Source organism: Excalfactoria chinensis, chromosome 1 (genome assembly GCF_039878825.1).
Source record: "Excalfactoria chinensis isolate bCotChi1 chromosome 1, bCotChi1.hap2, whole genome shotgun sequence".
NCBI lineage: Eukaryota > Metazoa > Chordata > Aves > Galliformes > Phasianidae > Excalfactoria > Excalfactoria chinensis.
Genome location: NC_092825.1, coordinates 6,351,391 through 6,373,636, shown reverse-complemented (window position 1 = coordinate 6,373,636; position 22,246 = coordinate 6,351,391). Strand labels below are relative to the sequence as shown.

The 22,246-nt window shown below is 45.0% G+C and overlaps 1 protein-coding gene across 10 annotated transcripts in view; it reads left to right on the top strand.

The window, feature by feature from the left end:
• The window catches only part of FRMD4A (FERM domain containing 4A), a 341,626-nt gene that overhangs the window by 174,270 nt on the left and 145,110 nt on the right, over positions 1-22,246 (top strand). The window contains exon 1 of one of the 10 annotated variants that reach the window (XM_072356921.1): positions 1,860-2,442. The exons of the other annotated variants lie outside the window; for them this stretch is intronic. Coding sequence (XP_072213022.1) covers positions 2,284-2,442 — 159 coding nt within the window. The 5' untranslated portion in view covers positions 1,860-2,283. Of the gene's footprint in view, positions 1-1,859; positions 2,443-22,246 lie in introns of those variants that run through there. 10 annotated transcript variants of the gene reach the window in all.

The following is a 22,246-nucleotide window of genomic DNA, read 5'->3' as shown; positions in this document are numbered from 1 at the left end:
CCTAAGAGCAGCCTCTCAGTATCTAAAGGTGTGCTATAAGAAAGAAGGGGACAGATTCTTTAGCGGGTTCTTTTATGATAGGACAAGGGGAAATGATTTCAAACTAGAAGAGGGGAGATTTGGACTGGATATACTAAAAAAAGTTATTGTAAATAAGGACAGTGAAGAGCTGGAACAGGTTGTTCAGAAAGGTGGTGGATGCTTCATCCCCCGAGACACACAAGGTCAGGCTGGTCAGAGTTCCAAGCATCCTAATGTAACTGTAGGTGTCCTTGTTCACTGTGAAGGAGTTGGACCAGATGACCTTTGTGAGTCCCTTCCAACTCAAACGATTCCATGAACCTGGGGGAGAGGGAAAGCAAAGGCTGAGCAGCAAGAAAACAGATACATGGGATCAGAGAAAATATCACTTTGCAAAATAAATAGTGTCTAACAAGGCTGAAAGAAATAATATTATTATTTTTATGATGCCACCCTAAAAATGCTGTCCTGAAAAAGCAATCAGGCTAAGAATATGAATTTTGCAGCTGTGTTTTCCTGGCCCTTCACTTCCCTATCAGTGAGCTGATGAGCATCCTCATTCTTTAGTTGTCATGCGTCCCTTGCTTTGTGTCCTCCAGTTCCCAAAGATCAAACCATAGTTGGGGGAAAGTTGGGACCCACCTACAGCAAACCAAACAGCAATGAATACCCTTGTTCCTTACCCACCCATGGAGCTGAGTCAGAGAAACCAAAGTGGCTTTTGGGAAAGGGTGGCTCCTTTCAGCTCTGCTACATGAGAAATCACCATCTGATGTTTTTAGGGGCACATTGTTTGCACGCCCCCTGTGATTTCAACACAAGGTGGGGGATTTCCTACACTTCTAGACACTGTTTCCATGTAGACTCTCCCCAGTTGATTCCCATCTGCTCGCTGCAAATCCTGCTGCATTTTCCTGCACATTCCTATGAAGGGAGAGTGAAATAATGAGTGAAAAATAAACATGCAGCTGTCTCTGAGGCTGTTGGTTTGCATTGTGGCTTTGGTAAAAATACTTCTGCCTTAGTTTCCCCACCTGGTCATTAAACCCATAGGCAGGAGGAGCAGGAGGAGCATAGGAGAAGGAGAATTTAGCTGGGAAAAGTATTGCAATTTAATCACGCGTATTTTGAGATGATTTAATTGCACTGTAAAACCTGTGTGTTGATAAACTATTTTCAGCCTCATCTGATCAGTTCACCACTTCTTAAGTGTCAGCAGCACTGAAGTGTTCACCCAGACAAGCTGCTCTAGGCTCCTTCATGGGAGCAGGCATGGAGCTGGTCTCCTCTCATCTTCTAAGTTAGGTAGGGATGGCGGATGTGTCTCTTTGCATCCATAGACTTTGGTGTCCAGCTCAGACAGAGAGAACTGTAAGACATTCTGTCATTCTTGTTCATAATGAGACCCATCCTTACTAATGCAAAGTCAACAAGGGTTAAAAATATTCCCATATTAGCTGATTTTAAATGGATATTGTTTAATCCATGCAACTTTCCAAGATATTGTCTATTGGATAAACTGGGTGCTTTGCAGAGGGTTGCCTAAGTCTCATATAAAGAACTCATGCGAATGAGTTAAAGATGCTCCAAAAGAGACAGTGGGGGGGGGGAAAAAAGACCAGAATGTATCCATGGTTAGTCAACGTGCAAGAGAAAAGGATGAAATGTTGCATGTGGTGAAACGTTCTTCTCCGCTGTTATTTGGGAGTGGTTGAAAGAGTTAAGCCCAATACTGGAATGTCTTGGGAATGTTGGCAGAGGGAGAGCAAGCATTTTTCCTCCCTCTGGATGGAGTCCCAGGACTGAGCTTTCAAAGTGATGACTTTGGATTCGAGTTTGCTTCTTGGTTCTGCAGCAGAAAGCTGGGAAGTGATGCCGTGGAACCAAGAAGCCCTCTGCAAGGGAAATGCAACTGCCTTTCAAAGTCAGGAGAGGTGTTTTTATCTCCTCCTTGCTCGTCCCTGGGTGCAGCAAAATTCGCCTTGAGAAGATACACACAGAGAGAAACCGCATCCTGAAGGGTGTGCACGAAGAGAGAAAGGCACATCCCTAAACAATTTATTTTGACTGCTGGTTTTTGTTGTCGGATTTGGTTTGGTGGTTGTTTTGGAGCATTTTTTAGTGTTGGTCTTTTTTCTTTTTTCTTTTTTTCCTTTCTTTTTCTTTGGTGGAAATTGCAGTGACTCTTTAACCTTGCAGTTCATAAGGTGCCTGGGGATTGCCTCCAAACAGGGAGCTGGCCATTTACTGCAGGGAGCTGGCATGGCTGCTGTGCTCTTTGGCTTTGAGGATCTGCTGTACAGCTGGGACAGCCTGGTGTGGAGCCTGACATCCCGGGCTCTGAGGACTTGCCGCTTCGGGAATCTGAGGGTCCTGCAGCTCATGCTGAAGCCATGGTGCATATCCAGAGCCATTTATCAGGTAGGGTTTTAAAACACCAGGCCAGACCTTCAAACCTTAGTGCTGCAGAGGGGAACCTCCTGGGGAGCTGCACAGGGTCTCATCTTGCTCCCAGCACTGCAGGTAGTGGGGCAGAAGAGACACATGTGGGTAAGAACCAAGAGGGGAAATGTAGGGTTGGAGAATGATGGTGGGGTTTCCTGAGGTGGAGAAGAAACTGTGAATTAAGGCTCACTCTGCTTATCTCCCATACTTGTGAAGCTTTATGCTTGTACATACGACCATCCTTAACTGCGCTGCATCCTTGAGCTGCTTCTGTGATGGCAAGAAAGTAATTTATAACCTGTTTGAAGGAAAGAACACCTAGAGGCATGTAATCTGCTGGTGGAAAATGGGCAATCGCGACAGTTCTAAATGCAGAGGCACTGGTTATCCCTATGTGACTTATGCAGTGCCTTCAGTCAGCAAATTTTGAGGCATTTCATTGTCTAAACTTTTTGTTTTACCCAGTAAATGTGTTACGTGGCACAGGCTGCCTGCTCCACTGCTGCTCTGAATGATGGACAGGGAGGTCTGGGGTTTACTCAGCTGGCTTCTCTGTAGAACCAAACAGCTATAATAAGCTGTGCTTGTTTCTGTGACTGGCCAAACTGGGTTAAATCCTTTGAATAATCATCACAGAGAAGGTGTTAGAACTGGATGCCTAGATGAACAGCAACTCTTATTTCAGTCCCTAGGTGAGCCCAGGTTGAAATTTTGCTCTAAGCCAACCAGTGTTCAGCTCATCTGCTTTTCTAATCAGCTTCAGACAACTGGGGCTAGACGTGTACTCTGCTGCAGGGACAAACCCATTACAATATTTATCAGCTTCACTGGTTTGGCTAATGTGGGATGTTGGATTGACTGATCAGTGTTTGCGTTTGGAAAAGGCATTTTCTGCTACTCCCATTTGCTTGGTGTTTTGCTTTTCCTGTGCTCTGGAAGTCTCCATGCGTAAAGCCAAGTTACACAGAAAAGGACAGATTAAAAGCCTGGAGAAACTGTGTGTGTTACATAGAGGGAGACCAGGGGATGGCTCATAGCAATTTCAGCAAACTTTGAATCAGCTTCAAAACACACTTTGGTTACTGCAGACTTCAAGAATAGATTTTATGTCCATCTTTGGAGTTCAGCAGGCGTGGACAGCGTGTTTATTTTAGGTATTAATTTGTCCTGGAAGATGTCTGCTGCCAACAGCATTAACTCTTTACCCAGGAGTACCTTCTGTGCCAGTGGTCATCCTGATGGCCCTGGGCACAACTTGCAACTGACACAGGATATATCAAATGCTGGCTTCATAAGAACTGGCACAGGCACAGGAATGGGGAAGGAAGAGAGCTCAGTGTTGAATCCCCTTTTACTTCTATTCATGTAAAATCTTGCTCAAAAACTAAGGAGTAGCCACAAGATGCATCCAAATTCAGTCTATGATCCACCTATTCCACCCTGAACACAGATATTTGGAGATGCTGCTGCCCATGAAAGTGTGTTAACTCTCCTGGGATCAGGGCTGTTACCTGATGGTGTCAATGAGCAATCAGGAGTAATGTCCTCAAGGGAGGACAAATTTCTTCTCCAAAAGAGCAGTCAAGTACTGGAACAGGCTGCCCAGGGAGGTGGTGGGGTCACTGTCCCTGGAAGTGTTCAAGAAAAGAACACATGTGTGGGCCTGAGGGCCACGGTTAGTGGGCATGGTGGTGGTAGGTTGATTGTTGGACTAGATGATCCTAGTGATCTTTCCAATCTCAGTGAGTCTATGATTCTGTGATTCTATGATTCCGAGTGCGCTCTTTCCATTGCAAAGTGCACATGCCTTCCACTTTCCCCCATGGCATTATGTCACATTCATGGCATGTTAGCCCCCTTCCCCAGAGCCACCAGGAGAACAGGACTTGCAAATGTGCTTCACCTCACACATATAAGAGCATCAGTGCAGTCTGACTCTCAGGAGGCATGGTGGGACAAAAACCTGCTTGAATAGCTGCTCATTTCCCATTGCAGTGAACGTCTGCAAAAGCTTGTTAAAACCATGTCACCCTATTTGTCAGTGCCAGTGAACTTCCATCTCCTTGGAGAGGGCCAGAAATGGTGGGTCTGGTAGCAGGAGAGTCACTGCTGGATAGAGGTTTGCTTGGGAACAGCATCTCACAGATCATCTTCACAGAAAGCAAGAAGTAATTATAGTACTAGTAGCAGCCAGGATGAGCTGATAGCAAATGTTTGTATGTTAATCCTAACATATCCTCCAGTAGCCAGCATCCTCCAGTTTAAATGCTGACAGTATATTAGTTGAATACTGACTGGACACAGCCTGACAGTTTAATAACTTCCTACCCAGAGACAGAGAGTTCTTACGCTGTTTATTGTTTAGATGAGCAAATAATCTCTTGACTGCGCTATTCCTGTCGCTGTGATATTTTAATCTCTGCTGCTACAGCATTTTGAGAGCAGAACGTAGATCTGCTGTAGGACCTCTTCCAGAACTAAAATGTCCCTAAAAGAAACATTAATGTTGTAAAATTAAGAAAAGTGATCACATATGCAAAAAAAAAGGGGGAGAGAGAGAGAAAGTATATCACCATTTTTTATGCTTTTTAATCACCTAACAGTGTGCCTGTGCTTCCAGAGTCACTTACTTCGAATAGCTTTTTGGGTTGGAAAGGATCTTAAGGAAGGGGGCAGGCAACAGGGAAGTGTGTGTGACTTCATATGGTTCTGAGCATTGGGACCAGTGTGGATCTGCAGTGCAGAGGGCTGAGCAGGACATGGGGCAGCATCTGGTCCTGATGGCTTCCTCGGTGCCTTTCCTTACTGACAGATATCTGCAGATATCTGTGTCAGAGACCATCCATGCGTAGCTTGTATCTCCTTCACCTTCATGAGACCTAGATTTACTGCACGGGCTCTGTGGAATAACTCTGTGCAGATCTTCACAAAAGAAGTGGTATTTCCCACCCCAAAGGATGTTAGAAAGCTCAGGTGCTCAAGTTCACCCTAACAAAATGTCTATCATTCCCAAAGAGAGAAAACCCAGAGATCTCGCAGTCACTGCCCATCCCATGCTTAGATGCTCATACCACACTTTGAGCAACATCCACATTTCCATGCCTCATACTGACCCATCCAGACCATGATGAAGGTCTTGTATGTGCAGCAGTCATAGATGGTTTAGAAACATTAGAAATGAGAAACATTAAAATTTTTGCTTTCCCCTCAATCTCTTTGTAAATATTTGAAGATCTTGGAGGGTTTCATGGCAGCACGGGGAAATGGCTGTGCAGGATGTATACTAGTATGTGCACTGCACTAAAGAGCACTGCAGTTATCCCTTGCACTGTCAAACAGGATCATGACTCCTGGGGTTTCTGCAGAGTTGAAGAAATTTTGGTATCCTTTCTCTCAACTGTGTCCCCCAACCACACAAACCATGAATATCCATGGGGTTGCTAATACTTATCTACGAATTACATTAAAACAAAGTCAATTGTATGGAGAGCATGGTCCAGATGCAGCAGACGAAAGGTTTTTGAGGGCAAAAAAAAGAAAGAAAAAAAAAAAAAAAAGAAAGAAAAAGAAAGAAGCTCCAGACTTCTGCATAATCACTGTAACTTCCTTTGCTCCTGACAGGTGAGACTTTGTTTTCCTGGCCCTTGGGAAATCAGTGGAGATGCATTAGCAGAGGTAGATGGAATAGTAATTCTGGGGTGATGTTGGGCATGCTGATCAGGACTCCATCCGAGATTTCAGCCTTAAAATCCAAACTGATGTGGCAATCAGGAGTCTGGAGTAGCTCAGGCCGTGAACAGTAGTTACAGGAAAGATGGAAACAAAAATTCTTCCTTCATTCTTAGTCTCCAGACTGGATTTGACTTTCAGAGATGCTGAGTAAATCCATTTCTCATCATCTTTAAATGATGCTGTGGTACTCAAGACACCTAAAAACTAGAAGCCCCAAGGCAAAGCGCCATCAGTTGTATCAGACTGCATTTCTCTTCCCTGCAAGTAAATCCTTCTGCAAGCCTTTTGCAATCCCAGGGATGCATTTGTCTACTCTGTGTGAGCAAATACCTCGCCTCTTGAAAGTCCACTCTGTTTCCTTTGGGCTAATATTCACCATACGTCAGTTGCAATGAATGCTTGCTGTACTTTAATTTTGTTTTGTGATCTGCCACGTGGCTTTCAGACTGCATGATTGTAATCCATTTAAGAAAGGAGATTAGCAAAGAATAAACTTCCAGTCAAAGTTTTCAGACTGTCAGTTGTGCGAGAAGTCTCTGAGCTGCTGGATGTATTTTTACCAGTGCCCAGAAGACGTCTGACTGCTCTGACCTACTAAAAACTGCCCTGTGAACTCACACAGTGGAAATTCTGCATAAATATTCCATTTTCAGGAACTGCTGGGGGAGGGCTGTTTTGTTGCTTGGTAGGCAGTCTGTACTATATTTTAACATCCTGGAGATATTTCACTATTTATTTAATCTCCAAATCCATCAACAAATGTTTTAGTTTACTGGCTATGCCTGTGCAATGTCAAAAAACATTAGGCAGAGCAGGACCCACATCTACAGTAAAAGTATGTTTATGTGGCTTTCTGCTTTAAATCCCACAAAGCCGTTCCCACCAAGTCCCAGGCAGACCTGGAGTGCAGAGCAGTCTCTGAAGGACTTGCAATACCAAACCTCACAGCCTTTAATTCCTTACACACTGCAAACAGCAGTACTGTGAATTTTTATATAGCACATTTCGTCACAGAATGGCTTAGATTGGAAGGGATCTTAAAGATCATTCAGCTTCAGCCACTTTGCAAAGGCAGTTAAGTAACATCATGTCCATAATACTGCTGCAGAATCTGAAAGATAGCCAAAATTACTCATCTGGGGCTGTAGACACAAGCAAAGAATTGCCTTCAACACCTCACTGCTCCCCATACAGGTAATGGAATAAAGAGGGGAGATGGGCTGTAGCATTCGGGGATTGAATGAAGCTGATAAGAAAATGAGACTGTTTTTACCATATTGGCAGGAGGATAAAGGCCTAATATGGGATGGAGAATGTTCTGCAGGAACAAATGGAGCAGATGAAGGTGTTTTTGCATTGTTTTAGCATTCTGTTCCTCTTAGACCAGAAATGAAAGATATCAAAGTCCAGAAGACAGACTTCTGTTTCTTCTTTCCTTGCTCCAACAGTGGAGGATGCCCAGCTTGTGCCTACCAGCATCCTTCTCACTCAGATGTCCCTCCATATGTGGAGAGCTATAGTAAACCTATAGGGAGCACTGAATAACTCCATTTGTTTTGGCATCTTTCTGAAATTGAAACAGCAAGCACACTTGAGCCTTCTTAAGCAGCCAGCGACGGAAAGATGTTGCATTTCAGCACAAAACCCTTGTGTCCTTTCTCTGGGAACTGACAACTTCCCATGTCCTATCAAGAATGTGATGTTTCCTCTCATATGGGTAATGCCTGTGAAAATCAGTTGTTTCAGTGTCATTTTCATCCATCTCTCCTTGAGGACTTCTTACTGTCTATGTGTAAGCAGTTAGGGATTCAGAAGCAAAGATGGCATTTGCACACCTGCCATGCTGCCGTAAATGGCAGTGCAAATCAATGCTGGGCAATAGGGAGGAAGGAAAGAGCTGAAATGTTAAACACATCATTTCAGATTGGTAAAACTTCCAGGTTCTGATTTATAGCTTCATCACCAAGTAGATTAATGTGGAATTCAAACACAGCCGGCTCTTTGCTTTCCTTTCAGGCCTGACATATTAGCATTTCCCATTAATCTAGTCAGCTCCAAGCATGATGAAAGCTGAGGAAATAGAGGATTAGGTGTACAAGAGCGTTAGGTGGGCAGGAGGAAAGAGCCAGCAAAATTCACAGCTAGATAGCTAAAACCATATGCAGGTCTCAGCTCGTAGCTGAGGCTTTGGGGAGCAACTCTTCTGAAGCCAACAAACCCAAACGCTTCCTCCTCTGGTTCTGAGCAGGGGGGTTTCAGTGGGGTAGTTTTAGTGGGAGGCGGGTGTGAAGGCTCCGGAGTTGCCTTTGAGAGGTCTCAAACTTTATCGCTATATATTTAAGCATTTGTGAGTCTTGATCTTCTTCCCTTAAAGAAAACAGCAACCAACAGTAATCACACACACAGAGACACACAGACACATAAAGAGAGCAAAAAAGGAATCAGAAAGGGTTAATGAGACTCACATGTTTCTGAAAGCTGCTGAGAGCTTTTGGCTCATGGAGTTTCTCACCCCATTTTTGTTATAGGCAGAAGCAGAGGAGGTTAGATGGGCACGGAGGGGAGATAAAACATAAATGTTAAAAATTCATCTTTGCCAAGAGGCATATACAAAAAGAGGAAAAAAAGAAATTAAAAAAGGAAAAGAAGAAGAAATCAGCCTGTGGAGGAAACCCAAGCTGTTTCTACTTGAGGTGTGTATGGAGAAATGTTCACCAGGTTGCTATCCCAGACATTTTTACACTGCTCTAAGAAATACATTCAGCATCTGATGCAGCTTTCTCCTGCCCTTGTAGAGCTGGCAAAGACTGAGGCAGACTGGCAGGATCCCTGGCACTGCCACCAGCCCCACTGCGTGCTGCATAGGAGCCCCATGGAGCCCATTGCTGTCCTTGGAGAGGAGGTCAAAATGTTCATGCTACAAAGCATCCAATTAGTCATGAGTGCTAATGACCCCAAGCACGTCAAATTAGCCTGTTCAGATCCAGTCTACATCCCACACTGCGTTATGCAAAGGAGTGATAACAGTCCAGTCCAGAAACAGGACACCAGGGATTTGCTGGGCAATGGTTGAATCTGAGTCATTAAATCTCCTTGGGGTTGCTGTGAGAGGAGAGCGAGTGGTCAGATCTCATGACTGAGGTTGTTTCGCTCAAGAAATAGCAGTCTCTTAAATTAGGAGTACTTGGCATTGGTTTGCTCCTACATAGATTTTTCCAACCTGCCTCTGAAAGAAACATTCAATCTCCAGCACTACTTTGCTCTTGAGAGGGGAGCCTCGCCGCCTCTGGTTATGAACATGGGCATAGTCTTTCATGGTGCTAATTCTAGCCCACTAACATATGGTTTAAGATCAGGGGGCAGGTCTCTTCTCACTAGTGACAAGTGACAGGACAAGGGGAAATGGCCTCAAGTTGCGCCAGGGCAAGTTCAGGTTGGATATTAGGAAGAACTTCTTTACAGAAAGGGTGGTTAGATACTGGAATAGGCTCCCCAGGGAGGTGGTTGAATCGCCATCCCTGGATGTGTTTAAGAGCCGTTTGGATGTGGTACTCAGGGATATGATTTAGCAGAGGTTTTTTTTTGTTTTTTTTTTTAGAGATGGGGTACTGGTTAGGCTGCGGTTGGACTTGATGATCTTTGAAGGTCTTTTCCAACCTGGGTAATTCTATGATTCTATGATTCTATGATCATCAACTCAGCTTACACAAGACACCAGCTCAGCTGCAGACACAAGTGATATGAGTTATTTCCACATTGAGATGGTTTTGAATCTAAACCAAAGTTCACGTGGATGTTCCTGCCCTGCCTTTGCTTTTTGCTTCAAGAGATGAAAACTATGCTCTATGCAAGGAGTACAAACCCACCCAAACTGAGAGAATTCTGGTTCTTTCCAAGATGTATCTGTTGGGTAGATGATACAAGTCACTCTCTGGTGATGCCTACCCTTTTGTGCCAAAATCAGAACCCTAAATCCAAATAGATGCCAAAATGTTAAACACCCACTGCTCTTTGAAGTGGATCCCAATCACATGATTCTGATTAAATGTTTATCATTCAAGGTTCTGGTCCTAAAGCCCCCAGGAAGGTTTGCAGCTCAGCAGCCTTGCAGCTGGAGTCATTGGATATTAACTTGCTCTGCAAATGGACAGGCACTTTTGGTTGCCTTCCCAAGAGACGTATCTGTGAACAGTTCGCTCCTCTGAAGTAAAAGAGAACAGTGAGGAATTTGCCTGAAGAAATTTTGTTTGGTTCTACCCCTTTTGCTGTGTTATTTCTCCAAAGAAAGAAATCCCTCCTGAACACAGAAGTCAGGGCAGCCCCTGAACTGGTCCACTTCTGTCAGGTTCTCTTGTGCAAACTAAAATGATCATGGGAAAAATCTGCCTTTTCCTTCTCATTGCAAAATGCCTTCATAGCTCTGTGCAGTGGGGTGCCATTTCTTTAGGTCGTTCTTAGGGAACTAAGGTGAAACTGGAATGTGCCACCCTTGTGACAGTAAGCAAAAGAAAAAATAACAGTTAAAAAAAGAACAGAGCAAGGACTTGTAATCCCACTGTGGCACCAATTCCATAACGCACTATGAAGTCAGGGTTTGTCTCCTCCTTTCCCTTTCCTCACTCTCTCCACTCCTCTCTCTCAGCTTGGGCCAAGGAGGATATTAACCACGAGTGGTTTCAGCAACCCTTTTGCTGACATCTGCACACGAATTGCTTCTGCAGTTTAAAGAGTCGTTTCTAGTGTCCATTCATTTTGATTAAACTCTGATGTTTTTTAATTAAATCTACTATGCACTGTGAGTGCTCACGTGGGCGCACAGCAGAGGAGGGCTGTCGTTTCCTAAATTGGAAGCTTATGGAACCAAGCTGGAGGGAAATAATCACGGGATTTCAAACCCTGACTTTTTTTCCTCCCTCCTCTTTCAGTCTGGGAGGTATTATTTTAACTATGTGAGTCCACTGAGGACTCCAAACCAGCTGACAAAGTGTACTCTTCTCCCCCACTCCCAGCAAAGGCCTTCACAAGACAGCCAGTGCTAAGATTCAAATGCAAAAAGTTATCCAAGGTCAAATTCCTCTGCTTTGCAAACTTCCATCTGCCACCCCAATGGGGCTTAGCATCCATTCGGCACCTGGTGGGAGTCACACGAGGTCTGCAGCATTGCACAACCTGCAGGCACCGCTGGGTGAGAAACTTGTGCTGGTCACTGTGCCGAGGAAGCCTTCCGCCATGGGCATTCCTGTTGCAAGCAGCTGTACTTGGGTTGACCTCTGCTTTTTTCTTTATTTTTTTAACATTTTTAATGGTCTTTATAGCCCCGTAGGAGCTGAGAGAGTCAGGCAGGTCCTCACACTTGTGGTCACAGCTGAGACAACAGCACCGAGAGCTGCAGGGCCAGCACTCAGCTTTACAAACCCTAGGGCAATCGGTGCAGGATTTTGCAAAACCAGACTGCAAAGGAGTGGTTCACACCAGGCAGATTATATCCGAGCAGCCATTGAGATGAGGAGGTGAGGAAGAAGGAAGGGGGGATATGCAGAACAGGGGCTGGAAAGTTCCTAGTTAAAGAGAGAACAGAGTCGCTGTTCATCTTGGAATAGAGTAGTTCTGGGAAGCTCGCTGCATCGCATATTCTCAGGCATTCATCATCTGAAACGTCTCTTAATTGCCACTATTATATCACATCACAAACATTCCTGTAATTTCCCAGTCACAACCTCCTACAAAGGGATTCTTTCATTCAAGAGGTTTTCACAGAGATCTCTTCCCCTTGGATCCCCATCCTGTAACGCACTCAGAGCAGGAATCTGGAAGTGGGATTTTTTTTTCATCCTTTTTTTCCCCCCTATCCTCCCCCCCAAACTCCAGATGTTGCTTTGCAGACAATATGCTTCAGTAACGCACTGTGTCCCATTTTCAACCTCTTTCCTCCTTGTCCCAAGATAATCAGCTCTTAACAGCTCCTCTTCCTCTTATGGTAAAAGCTGAAATGTAAACAGCTGTCCTGGCGTCCCATCCACTGTGTCAGGAACCAGCTGAGTGCAGCTCACTCAGACACGGGGTCCCTGACACGGGGCTGCCTTCAACATTTGGCTCAGCCAACAGACAGCATTTATCATGTAGACTCCCCTGGTCACTTCCTAGCTCCTGGCTCTGGTTTTAGAAACTTTCACATTTCTGGGGGTTGCATTTTCCCACCATTTAGTCAAAGAGCTGAATTTTTTCCTCCCAGAAAATACACTTGCATGTCAAAGGCCAATGACCTTAAAAATATCTATAGCTTAGCAGTCTAAATATAGCACAGAGCTGAAATACTGAATTCCTGAGAGCGAGCCAGTGTCAACAGCAGTGTCTATGGGACCAGAGGGTGGGCTGCAGCCTGGGGCTTTTTCTGTACATAATCATACACTGCAGAGACTGGATGTCCCAGCATGGCTGAGGAGCCCTTTGTGCGGATGTACTCACCAAAACAATTCCCATCTCAGCGCTTTGTTATTCTCTGGTGTCTGCTTCAGCAAAGGGTGCTTCAGAGTCACCCAGAACTGAAGGCACTGCCCTCCCCTTGACTTACACCTTTGTGCAGGGAAGAGTCTGTTGTATGTCCATGTGTGGAAAGCTCCAAGCTCAAAGAATTACCATTGACTTTGCCAAGGAGTCACGTCACAGTGATAAGCCACAGCATTGCAGGGGAGTGAGATTTGATGTCCTTGAAGGGTCCCTTCCAACTCAAACAAACCCCACCACGAGCACTGAACCAGCCAGGAGTGCTTAAGCGATGACCTGTTACAAGTGGAGATGATCAGCGCTGGCTCTAAAGAAAAGTTATCCACCTCCATCCCTGGTTCTTCTGATTCATCTCATCTTACAATTGATTGCAAAATAGATCACAGGTCTCTACCACCAGTGCTGGCAATAGCCAGGAGTGACCTATAGGGATGGACTCATCTACCTTGCAGAGGTTTGAGGAGACTGTCCCAGATTCTCTGTCCTGCTCTGCTTTCAGGTTAAACCGGTACCTATCATTTATTAACATGAGTGATGTGTTATCCATTAGCTGTGGATAGAAAAGTAGCAATAGATGTTAGAACTCCTCCTCTTTTTTTTCCATTAGATTTGGGAGGGATGAAAGCAACTGAAACCCAGCCAGGAAAATTCAGCAGGGAATACACACATAGCATGGAAATGGCTTGCTAATGCTCAAAGGTGGGCAGCACTAATTTCTGTTGGAGTTGATAACCACTGGTTTAACTCACCCCTTTTCATTTCACAAACCCAACTCTCGGTGGGTCTCATTATCCTGGAAGCTGTTCAAGAAACTCCTCCTCCTCCTCTGACAGGGCTCCAAACACCTTGCAGATCCCCAAAGACTCACTGTTGTTAATATGGTCTAACCATAATATTTCTCAGTTGGTACATTTGTCCCTGTGCCTTGAAAATTCACTGTGTTTTAGTGATGGCTGTATCTGGATGACTTCTTGGGTCTGTTCTTTCTCTGTCATTCTCGGACACTTGCTTATTTGATTTTGTCCTGAAAAAAAAAGCATCCATTGCCACCAGACTCCTGACTATATAATATAGGATCTGGGCAGGGTTACAGACCCAAAATGATGACCAAACTTCGATGCTGAAAAGTTCCACTGTCCTTGAAATGTCATCTACTAGATTCAGCCCATCTTCTGTTTCTTCCCTTGGTTTTGAGTATCTTTTGTTCTAGCTGTTCTTGTTAGGATGGATTATATATATATATAGGGCTATACGTCTATATCCACTCTATCTCCTGTTCATAAGCAAATTGAAGTGCTTGCAGATGACACTGCTTCTAGCTTCTCAGAGGCAAAAGCCAAATGCCACTTAGGATGCCAAGTGCTGCTTCACATGTCCATGGTGCACCCTAGGAGTGGGTGCAGCTGATTGAGCATTGTGCTCCAGCAGCTGTGGAGCACACGACCCTTTGAAGAAGACTCCTATCTTAGTCACTGCTGACCTATATTCGATACCCATAATACACATCTCTTTTTACATCAAAATACCCAGAAGGTCTTAACGCAAATTGAAACGCTCTCAGAAAAAAAAAAAAAAACATCCTGAAATAATTTTGCTGGGTTGTTTGTCAGTTTGGGAAATCTGTAGAATCACAAATCACTTGACAGTTATGTGGCTATGAAAAGAAATGAGTAGCATCACAGCAGCGTGAAGTTTGGAGGCAGACTGGAACTTGAGATCAGCTGGGCTTTTTCTGATGCTCTCTTGGACTGGACGAGGCCTCCGGGGAGTAATGGAATTCAGGGAAGTGCTGAATAAGCTGCTTCATTTTAGAGAGAGGAGGGAAAGGCAGAAGTTAGCAATGCTTTTAGTCTAACAGGTGAGATTGCCTTGAGTCCATTGCCTTGACCTGAAATTAGGATGCTGTGAGCTCTTCACCCAGCGTTACTAGGATGACTGTAGGAACCTGAGGTCAAAATGATCTTTGCCTCCTGCACATCAGTGTTTCCTCATCTCATAGGATCTGTTCGGGTCTATCTGAATTTATAACAGTGTAAACTTTTATACTTGCTACAATAAGCATAATAGAGATCTTAATGTGTGAGAGCACAGTTCATATGTGCAATACAGACAATGTCACAGGCTCAAGTCCTATGGATGAAAGAGGAGGTTTGGACACCGCAGGCTGGCATACCAGAAGCATGACAGCCCTTCTTGTTGTTCACCTCGGTCTTCAACCCCTTTCACTCTGCACTAGGCAAGGACAGTGTTACAGGTGTCCCTGGTGTGCTGGCTAGTGGCATGTAGAGGAGATTTGAAGACCTGTGGTGAAATCAGTCTGATCAAGATCTTTCAAAGATCCAAAGGTTTTATTACAAGAGTCAAACATCTTTTATTTCTTTCCTTGTATTATAGAACTGTCCCTGGTTTGCTTGGGTTTTCCTTTCCTTTCACACCCCTGAGCATCTGGAGATGAAAGGTATCACAGCCCAACACCAAATGGCTCAGCAAGGCAGTACTGAGCATGTGCTGTTTGACAGCAGAAGCTCCAATCAGGCACCAACACTGAACACCAGCAGTCAGAAGTGTTTTACTGCCTTCAGCCTTTCTGTGTGTGAAGCCAGGAGTACATGAGAGGACGTGCACAATGGGCTCCCTCTCTCAAAGCAAAACCTCTATCACAGGGGACAGACAAACACAGAAGCTGGGAAATAGACACAGACAAGAAGCCATGATGCACAGTACCACCTAGTGACTGAGCATGGCTACATAAGGGCAATCCCACACTTGGAAAGCACTTGCAAAATATGGCATCTGTGTCCCCATCCTGTTTTTAACTCTATCTGCCATCAGCTGTGAGCACATCACTATGGTCGAAGGCACACTGCTGATGAGCAGCCCTGATTTTTCCCATTTTTTCTGTCTTTCTTCTCGGAAACAAAGCTCAGGTTGTGAGAAAGAGAGCTTTTAGGGGTGAGAAGTGGAGAGCAGCCTTGCTTGCTCCACAGGGTGTGCAGGTTGGGCTTAGTGCAACTGAATCACGCGTGAGGAAATTCTCAGAGCATTGTGCAAAATGGGAGAGGAAAAAATTCAAGGTCCAGTGAGTAACACAGCCTTTCAGGGCATCCGAAATGAAAAGAAATGCCACAGACTTGTTCCATTCTCAGTAATGATGTGAAAGAGCAGCCTGACAGGCTCTGCTCAAGAGAGGGTTTGTAACCTTTCCCATTAATTTCTTCTCAAAGAATTGCTTATTGAAGGCTAAGCTGCTTTTTATAAGCCTTAGAGCCTGAGTGTGTCTTTGTCCTCTTTTATTATTATTACTGCTTCTCTCCCTTGGTCTCTCTTTTAAGAGAAGGTTGTTACTGTACATTGCTGGTGTTTCTCTATGTCTATCTGAGATGAGCACAATGCTGAGATGGGAATTTTGTCACCTTTTTGTCAAAGATGAGACTGCATAAAGCACAGTGAATTAGAAGAAATCCAGATCTGTGGGATTTCCCCATACACCAGCCCACAGATTTTCCCACAATCCAAGCAGCTGGGTTTTAAATGGATTTGATCTTTCTCATTTGAGTCTCTCTGCACCAGGGAAACCAGGGAAAGGACTTTCAGCCTTCCTCCTAGACCTTGGCAGGAAGCTGCCGTTTACCTGCAAGCAAGTGTTCAATGCTTTTGCCCCATACAAGTTGAGGATTTAGATGGATATCTGTTCCTGATTTCATAGAATCACAGAAGGTTGGAGAAGACCACTAAGATCATCTATAGCAACCATCAGCCCATCCCCACATTAACCATGTCCCCTCAGTGCTACAACAGAGGTCTTCCTCTAAACACTGGCTGGGAATGCCAACCCCAATGCTCCATTCCTTTCAGTCAGTGAAATCTAGTAAACCATCCAAGTACAAAGCAATAACATATTTTCTGGAGCTACCGGCCTTTTTTTTCCATCAGTTTTTGCCTTGAGAAGGTAACAATGGACCACTGAACACACTGATCCCAAAAGAAGCACCTGCTCTTTCCCAGCCAAGGGATGAGGCCACCTCAGACATGTGGCTGTCGCACAGTAAACACAGCATTTCCAACAGGACTTCTTTCTAGGTTTTTATCCTCCTTGAATTACTGCCTTTCCCTTTCCCACAAACCATGATGCTGCATCCGATCCCTGTGCATGGCAGCCCCAATGAGGGTCCTGCAGCTGGGTAAACACAACAGAGTGAATAGGGCCCTTCACAATGGAGTCACCAGGAAATCCAAACACTGTGAAGGCCAACAATTCAGAGGGAACACAATAATGTCATTTTGAGACGTGCTCCTCCCAAGCACCAGGAAAACACTGCTGCCTGGGGGTGTCATTCCTCAAAGAACAGGTTTTCCACAGGTCTCCAGAAAGGGTTTTTTCTCTCTTTACTTCCCTCTGCCAAGTACAGTGGTTGATCACGCTGAAGTAAACGAGCTTCTGGGATAAATGGGAAAGGTGGGAAGGCTAAATTCTGTCTGCGGTTGTGCTGAGGTAAATACAAATGATGGATTTAGAGTGGGCTGAGTGGTCTGGAGGTCGGCTTCTTGCATGGTGTACAGGCTCCTAGGCACCAGAGTGAGGAGCAGAGCAGAGGAGCCACCGCTTCCTATGCTTTCCCTTGTGTGTTGCAACAGATTTTGAATTACTCAATTGCATTTACTTCAGTCCCCTAATTTATTTAGTGGTTCTGTCCTCTGTGGTCTCTTCTGGCTTTTGGGTATTTGCCTTGGACCCATGAAATCTCCATTTAGCCCATCATTAATTCCCATCTCCCAGAACAGAGCGAATCCTCCCCCTTCTGCCCAGGAAGGAGTTGAGTGGGGTCCTGAGCCCCACACTGTGCCCCAGCCCTATGGAGTACCCAGTCAGAGACCCTAGCCAGCAGCATCAGACCTTGGGAGAAACCAGTGGAAGGGAAGGGAAGGGAAGGGAAGGGAAGGGAAGGGAAGGGAAGGGAAGGGAAGGGAAGGGAAGGGAAGGGAAGGGAAGGGAAGGGAAGGGAAGGGAAGGGAAGGGAAGGGAAGGGAAGGGAAGGGAAGGGAAGGGAAGGGAAGGGAAGGAAGGGGAGAGGGAGAGCATAAGTCCTGATGAAAAGATTCAAGGAATATTTTCCTCAAATCTTATATGCTTATATGCAGTGCTCAGCATGCAAAGTAACTCATATTAATTTCCATTTGTTGTTACAAGGCAAAGTTTTCCCTGCTGTAAATTGCTAATTTCACCAGGATCTGATCTTGAATCGCGAAGCTAATCTAATATATGCTGATATGGGCAAATTGGGTGGAGTCTCAAGTGTATACCAAGCCAAAAAAGAATTAGGCAGCTTTATATTAACAGAGGATCTGACTCGCCTTGTTATTGGCACATGTGAAAAGTAATCATATCCTGCAATAACATTCACAGGATGTGTTTTATTTATTACTAATCGCATACGCTCTTGCAGCTGCTGAGCCACTGCCAGAGGGTATTGTAATGATGCAGCTGGCACTCCTGTTGTGATGGCCATCAACATGGCCAACGTGGCACCTTGCATCCATTGTCCCCAGTAATACAACTGCATTTGCCACCTGAGCTGAAAAATTGAGTCCTGTGACTGTGGTTTCAGGAATCTCATCTCCCATATGTAAAATAGGAATATATTATTCTTGTATTTTCTTGTACGGTGATTAGGATAAGGGTATACGTCATTATACAATGATATGTAATGTGCATAGGCTGGGAGAGCACAAATCGAATCTCAAATATTTGAAAACATTCAAATAGGCAAAATAAAACTGCTTTTGATTCAGACTATGGGAGTTCACAGGACATTTTGGCCTGATTGCTTTCTCAGCTGAAAAGACACTGTATCTCCAATGTTCTTATAGCTTATTAAAGCCCTGCTTTTGCCCAGGGGCTGATCATGCAGACTAAATGTATGTGCTGCCCAGAAAGAGGTTGGGCCCATCTGAGCCCCACTGGGCTCATCAGAAGTATGCACAGCAAGAAGAGGTTAGACTGATGCATTCAAAGTCATTCTCCATGGAAGAATCTGCTTTGTGCAGACCAGGAGAATCTGATTTTCACAGCAAGAGGGACATATTCCCAGAGGTAAAGGTGGAACAGGAGGTGAAGGTAGCTGCTCTGAGGGTCCAGCTGAGCTCAAAGTTCCACTTGAACCTCAGCAGGAAGATCTTCTCCTTCATCACTGTCTGCTTTGCATTATTTGTTTTCATTTGACGATGCAGAGTGCAGGGAAAGAGCCGCCCCACTGCTTCAAATAATCCAAACACAGTCTGTTGCAGCTGGGTAATTCCTGGTACACAATTCCAGCCATCTCTGATGCTGTAAACGGTGATGTTATCTAAAGGTCAACAGCTTTGAGACTGCCTTCAAAATTACTTGGATGCAGCCATTTGCTCATTCTCAGTCAGATGTCATTCAATCACAGAATCATGGAATGGTTTGTATTGGAAGGGGCTATAAAGATCATCCAGCTCCAAACCCTGCCATGAGCTGGTTGCCCCCCACCAGCTCAGGCTGCCCAGGATCCCATCCAACCTGGCCTTCAGCACCTCCATGGATGGGGCATCCACAGCTTCTGTAGGGAAACATTTACCAGTGCCTCATCACCCTCTGAATAAATCATTTCCTCCTACTTTAATGATGATTCAAACAGTTGAAAAAGGTGTTGGGTCTCCCATCTTTAGAACTGATTGGCACATCACCTCAGAATGATCTACGTCAGTGCCAGTACAACCAAGATCAGGATCTGGTCTGAGCTGAGACCTTCCAAATCAGAATCTGCCACATTCAGCAGGAGTCCTGCTTTTACCCCATCTTTCCCCTCTAGCTGTCTGTGGATAATTATAAACCATAATTACACCATTGTAATGATAAGCCAATTACTACAGTGAGGCATCTTTTCAAAGTCATGTAATCGAAAGGGAAGTGTGCACGTTCTTTAAACCCATGCTTCAGCAAAGTGATTCTGACAGCCACTCCTCTGCTGACAGTCCCTCACAGCTGTGGTACTGAGCACAAATGCAGCCTCAACACGGGTCAGTACCTGCACAGTGCTTGTATTCTGATTTCACTATACCTAATATCTCAAAGAGACATCCAGCCGAGTGCAAAGGTACTGGATGCGTATCCTATCATCTGGCATGTCTGTGAAGCTGGGATTGCTCTGAGAATTTTGCAGGCTTACAATGATGGATGGCACAGAGGTCTTGGGCATTTCCAAGGCATTTCCAAGCCTGTACTATGAGCTTCTGTCAGGCATAGTGGCTGTTGCCTGTATGGAGGCTCACATCATTCTCTGTCTTCCTTAGTGTGCACACCTCAAACATTTGTCTGTTTTCTACTTTCTTGTTTCTTCTGGAGCACAAGTCTTATGGGGAGCAGCTGAGAGAGCTGGGATTGTACAGACTGGAGACGAGGAGGCTCAGGGGGGACCTTTTCTTTCCCTAGAGCTCCCTGAAAGTAGGTTGTGGTGAGCTGGAGATTGACTTTTGCCCTCTTTGCTCTCCCAAAGCCTGACCCAATGCACAGCAGTCTTCAGTGCTCTTTGAAGTGACTTGAGGTGTAGCCCTCCTAGGAGATATCATCATCTCTGTAGGGTGCTGGGGCGTCAGCAAGATGCAAAGAGCAGTGCTGGGCAAACAGCTGAAGTTGCACAAATGTCTGTCTGTAGAGTGTTGCACAGTGGGGATCAGATTTATGATATTTACATCTATTTAGGTTCCCTTGGCTGCAGATGAAGAAGGGGCTTTGGGTGGTCCAGCTCCCTCATCATCTGCTCTGTAATTAACTCTAAATGCTACTTTTCACTCAGAGGCAACTGGAAGCTGCTGCAGATTGCACTGGGGGTGAGCCACAACCTTCACAAAACCACAAGCTATAGAAAAAAATGAGCTGTTTGCCATCCTTGACAAAATGCTAAGCAACAGCAATGCCAATGTTGGTAAACAGTCCAGCACAGGCACGGGAGGCCATGAGGAGTGTGTTTTAAGTCACCAGCATGAAATTTGCATCTGGCAAAGATCCTGCTGTGCACGGGGAGCCACGTGAGCTCTTGGGGTTAGCACTGAGCCTTCAATGCATTTTTCAGCCAACCTCATGGTTTCTAGGGATGCCATTATCAACACAGGACTTGGTTTTATTATTAAGCAGCAAATCAATTTGGCTCTGCCGAGCACAGTTCAATTACTGCTTGTAGTTACTGTAGGCTGAAGAAGTCATAAATAAATGAGCATGCTGGAGGTATTTAACATTTCAGTCCTGCCATAAGCACCCAGACCTTCGTGTGCTGGATGGGCATTGATCCTGCTGCAGATCGGTCCATTTTTGGGAGGATTTTTGGTGGTCAGAAGGCAGGTGGTGGATCTGTTGCAGGGTAATCGGTGCTAAAAGCAAGCTGCTTTTTGCTTTTGTTTCCCAAGCGAGTCAGGGGCTGAAAAAGGGTAGGGGCCTCTTCCTCCTGCTCTCTGCGGGAGCCAAGCAAACGCCAGCTCATGTGTCAGCTGAGCAAGGAGTCTGGTAAAGCCCCAGCGCTGCCCAGGGGGACAGCACTGCTTGCTTTGCCTCTCCTACCACTATTCCCAAGGCACCACAGCTGCTTGTTTTTATTTTTAATACATTTTAGGATTTTGATTCTTCATTGTAAATAAAGCATCGTGTAACATACAGGCACCTTGTTACCACGCTGATGTATGAACAGCCATGCAACACAGTAACCACCTAACGGACTCACTAAAAAACAGTTCCTTTACATGTGGCTTTCTTTTATTGTACCATTTCCCCCCTTCCCTTCCCCTCCTCCCCCCCATTTTTTTTGCTTTGGGGGGTGCAGCCAAAGGGTGCCCATGCTGTGCTAGCAGCCAACGGGATGCCAGCTTTGACTTGCATGCTCATTAGCATTCAACCGTAAGGTCAAATGAATCGTTCCTTCTAAGTGTTTTTATTATGATTATTATTCTCTCTTTCTGCCAGGGAGTGTGTAAAAATGACATTTACAATCATTTGCCATAGTTCATGTCATTTTGTCTCCAGTCACTTGGTTTTGTGGATATCAGTTGTCCTTGCCAGTGTAGCAGAAACGTAAAGTTGGTTTTGCATTGAAGCAGGTGGCAGCTTCTCATCTCTCTTTGTCACAAGCAGCAAGATGTCTTCAACTGTCCAGCAGCTTAAGGATTTTGTTTAGGGGGAGTAAAAGGATGAGAGGGAAATGGGGTATTTCCTATGGATTGCCTTGTTTGTTTGCTTGGGCCTGCTTATTCTTTTGCAAGGGGAAATCAGCAGGAAAAGGAACTTCTAGTGAAAGCCATGGAAGGGAATGATTTCCAGATTTCCCTCTAGATCCCTTTCACAGCCCTACTTGAGATACTTGTAAACCTACTATTGAAATTAAAGGTTGCTCTTTCCTCCCCCAATAAAAGCAGACTGAGCTTAACATTTGCCACTCTGCTTGTAGGAAGTCCAGAGCCTTGCAGCCTTCTCATGCTTCTGGTGCCATTGAAAGCCACCAGGGCAGAAACCAGACAAGTTCTGATGCCCAAAACT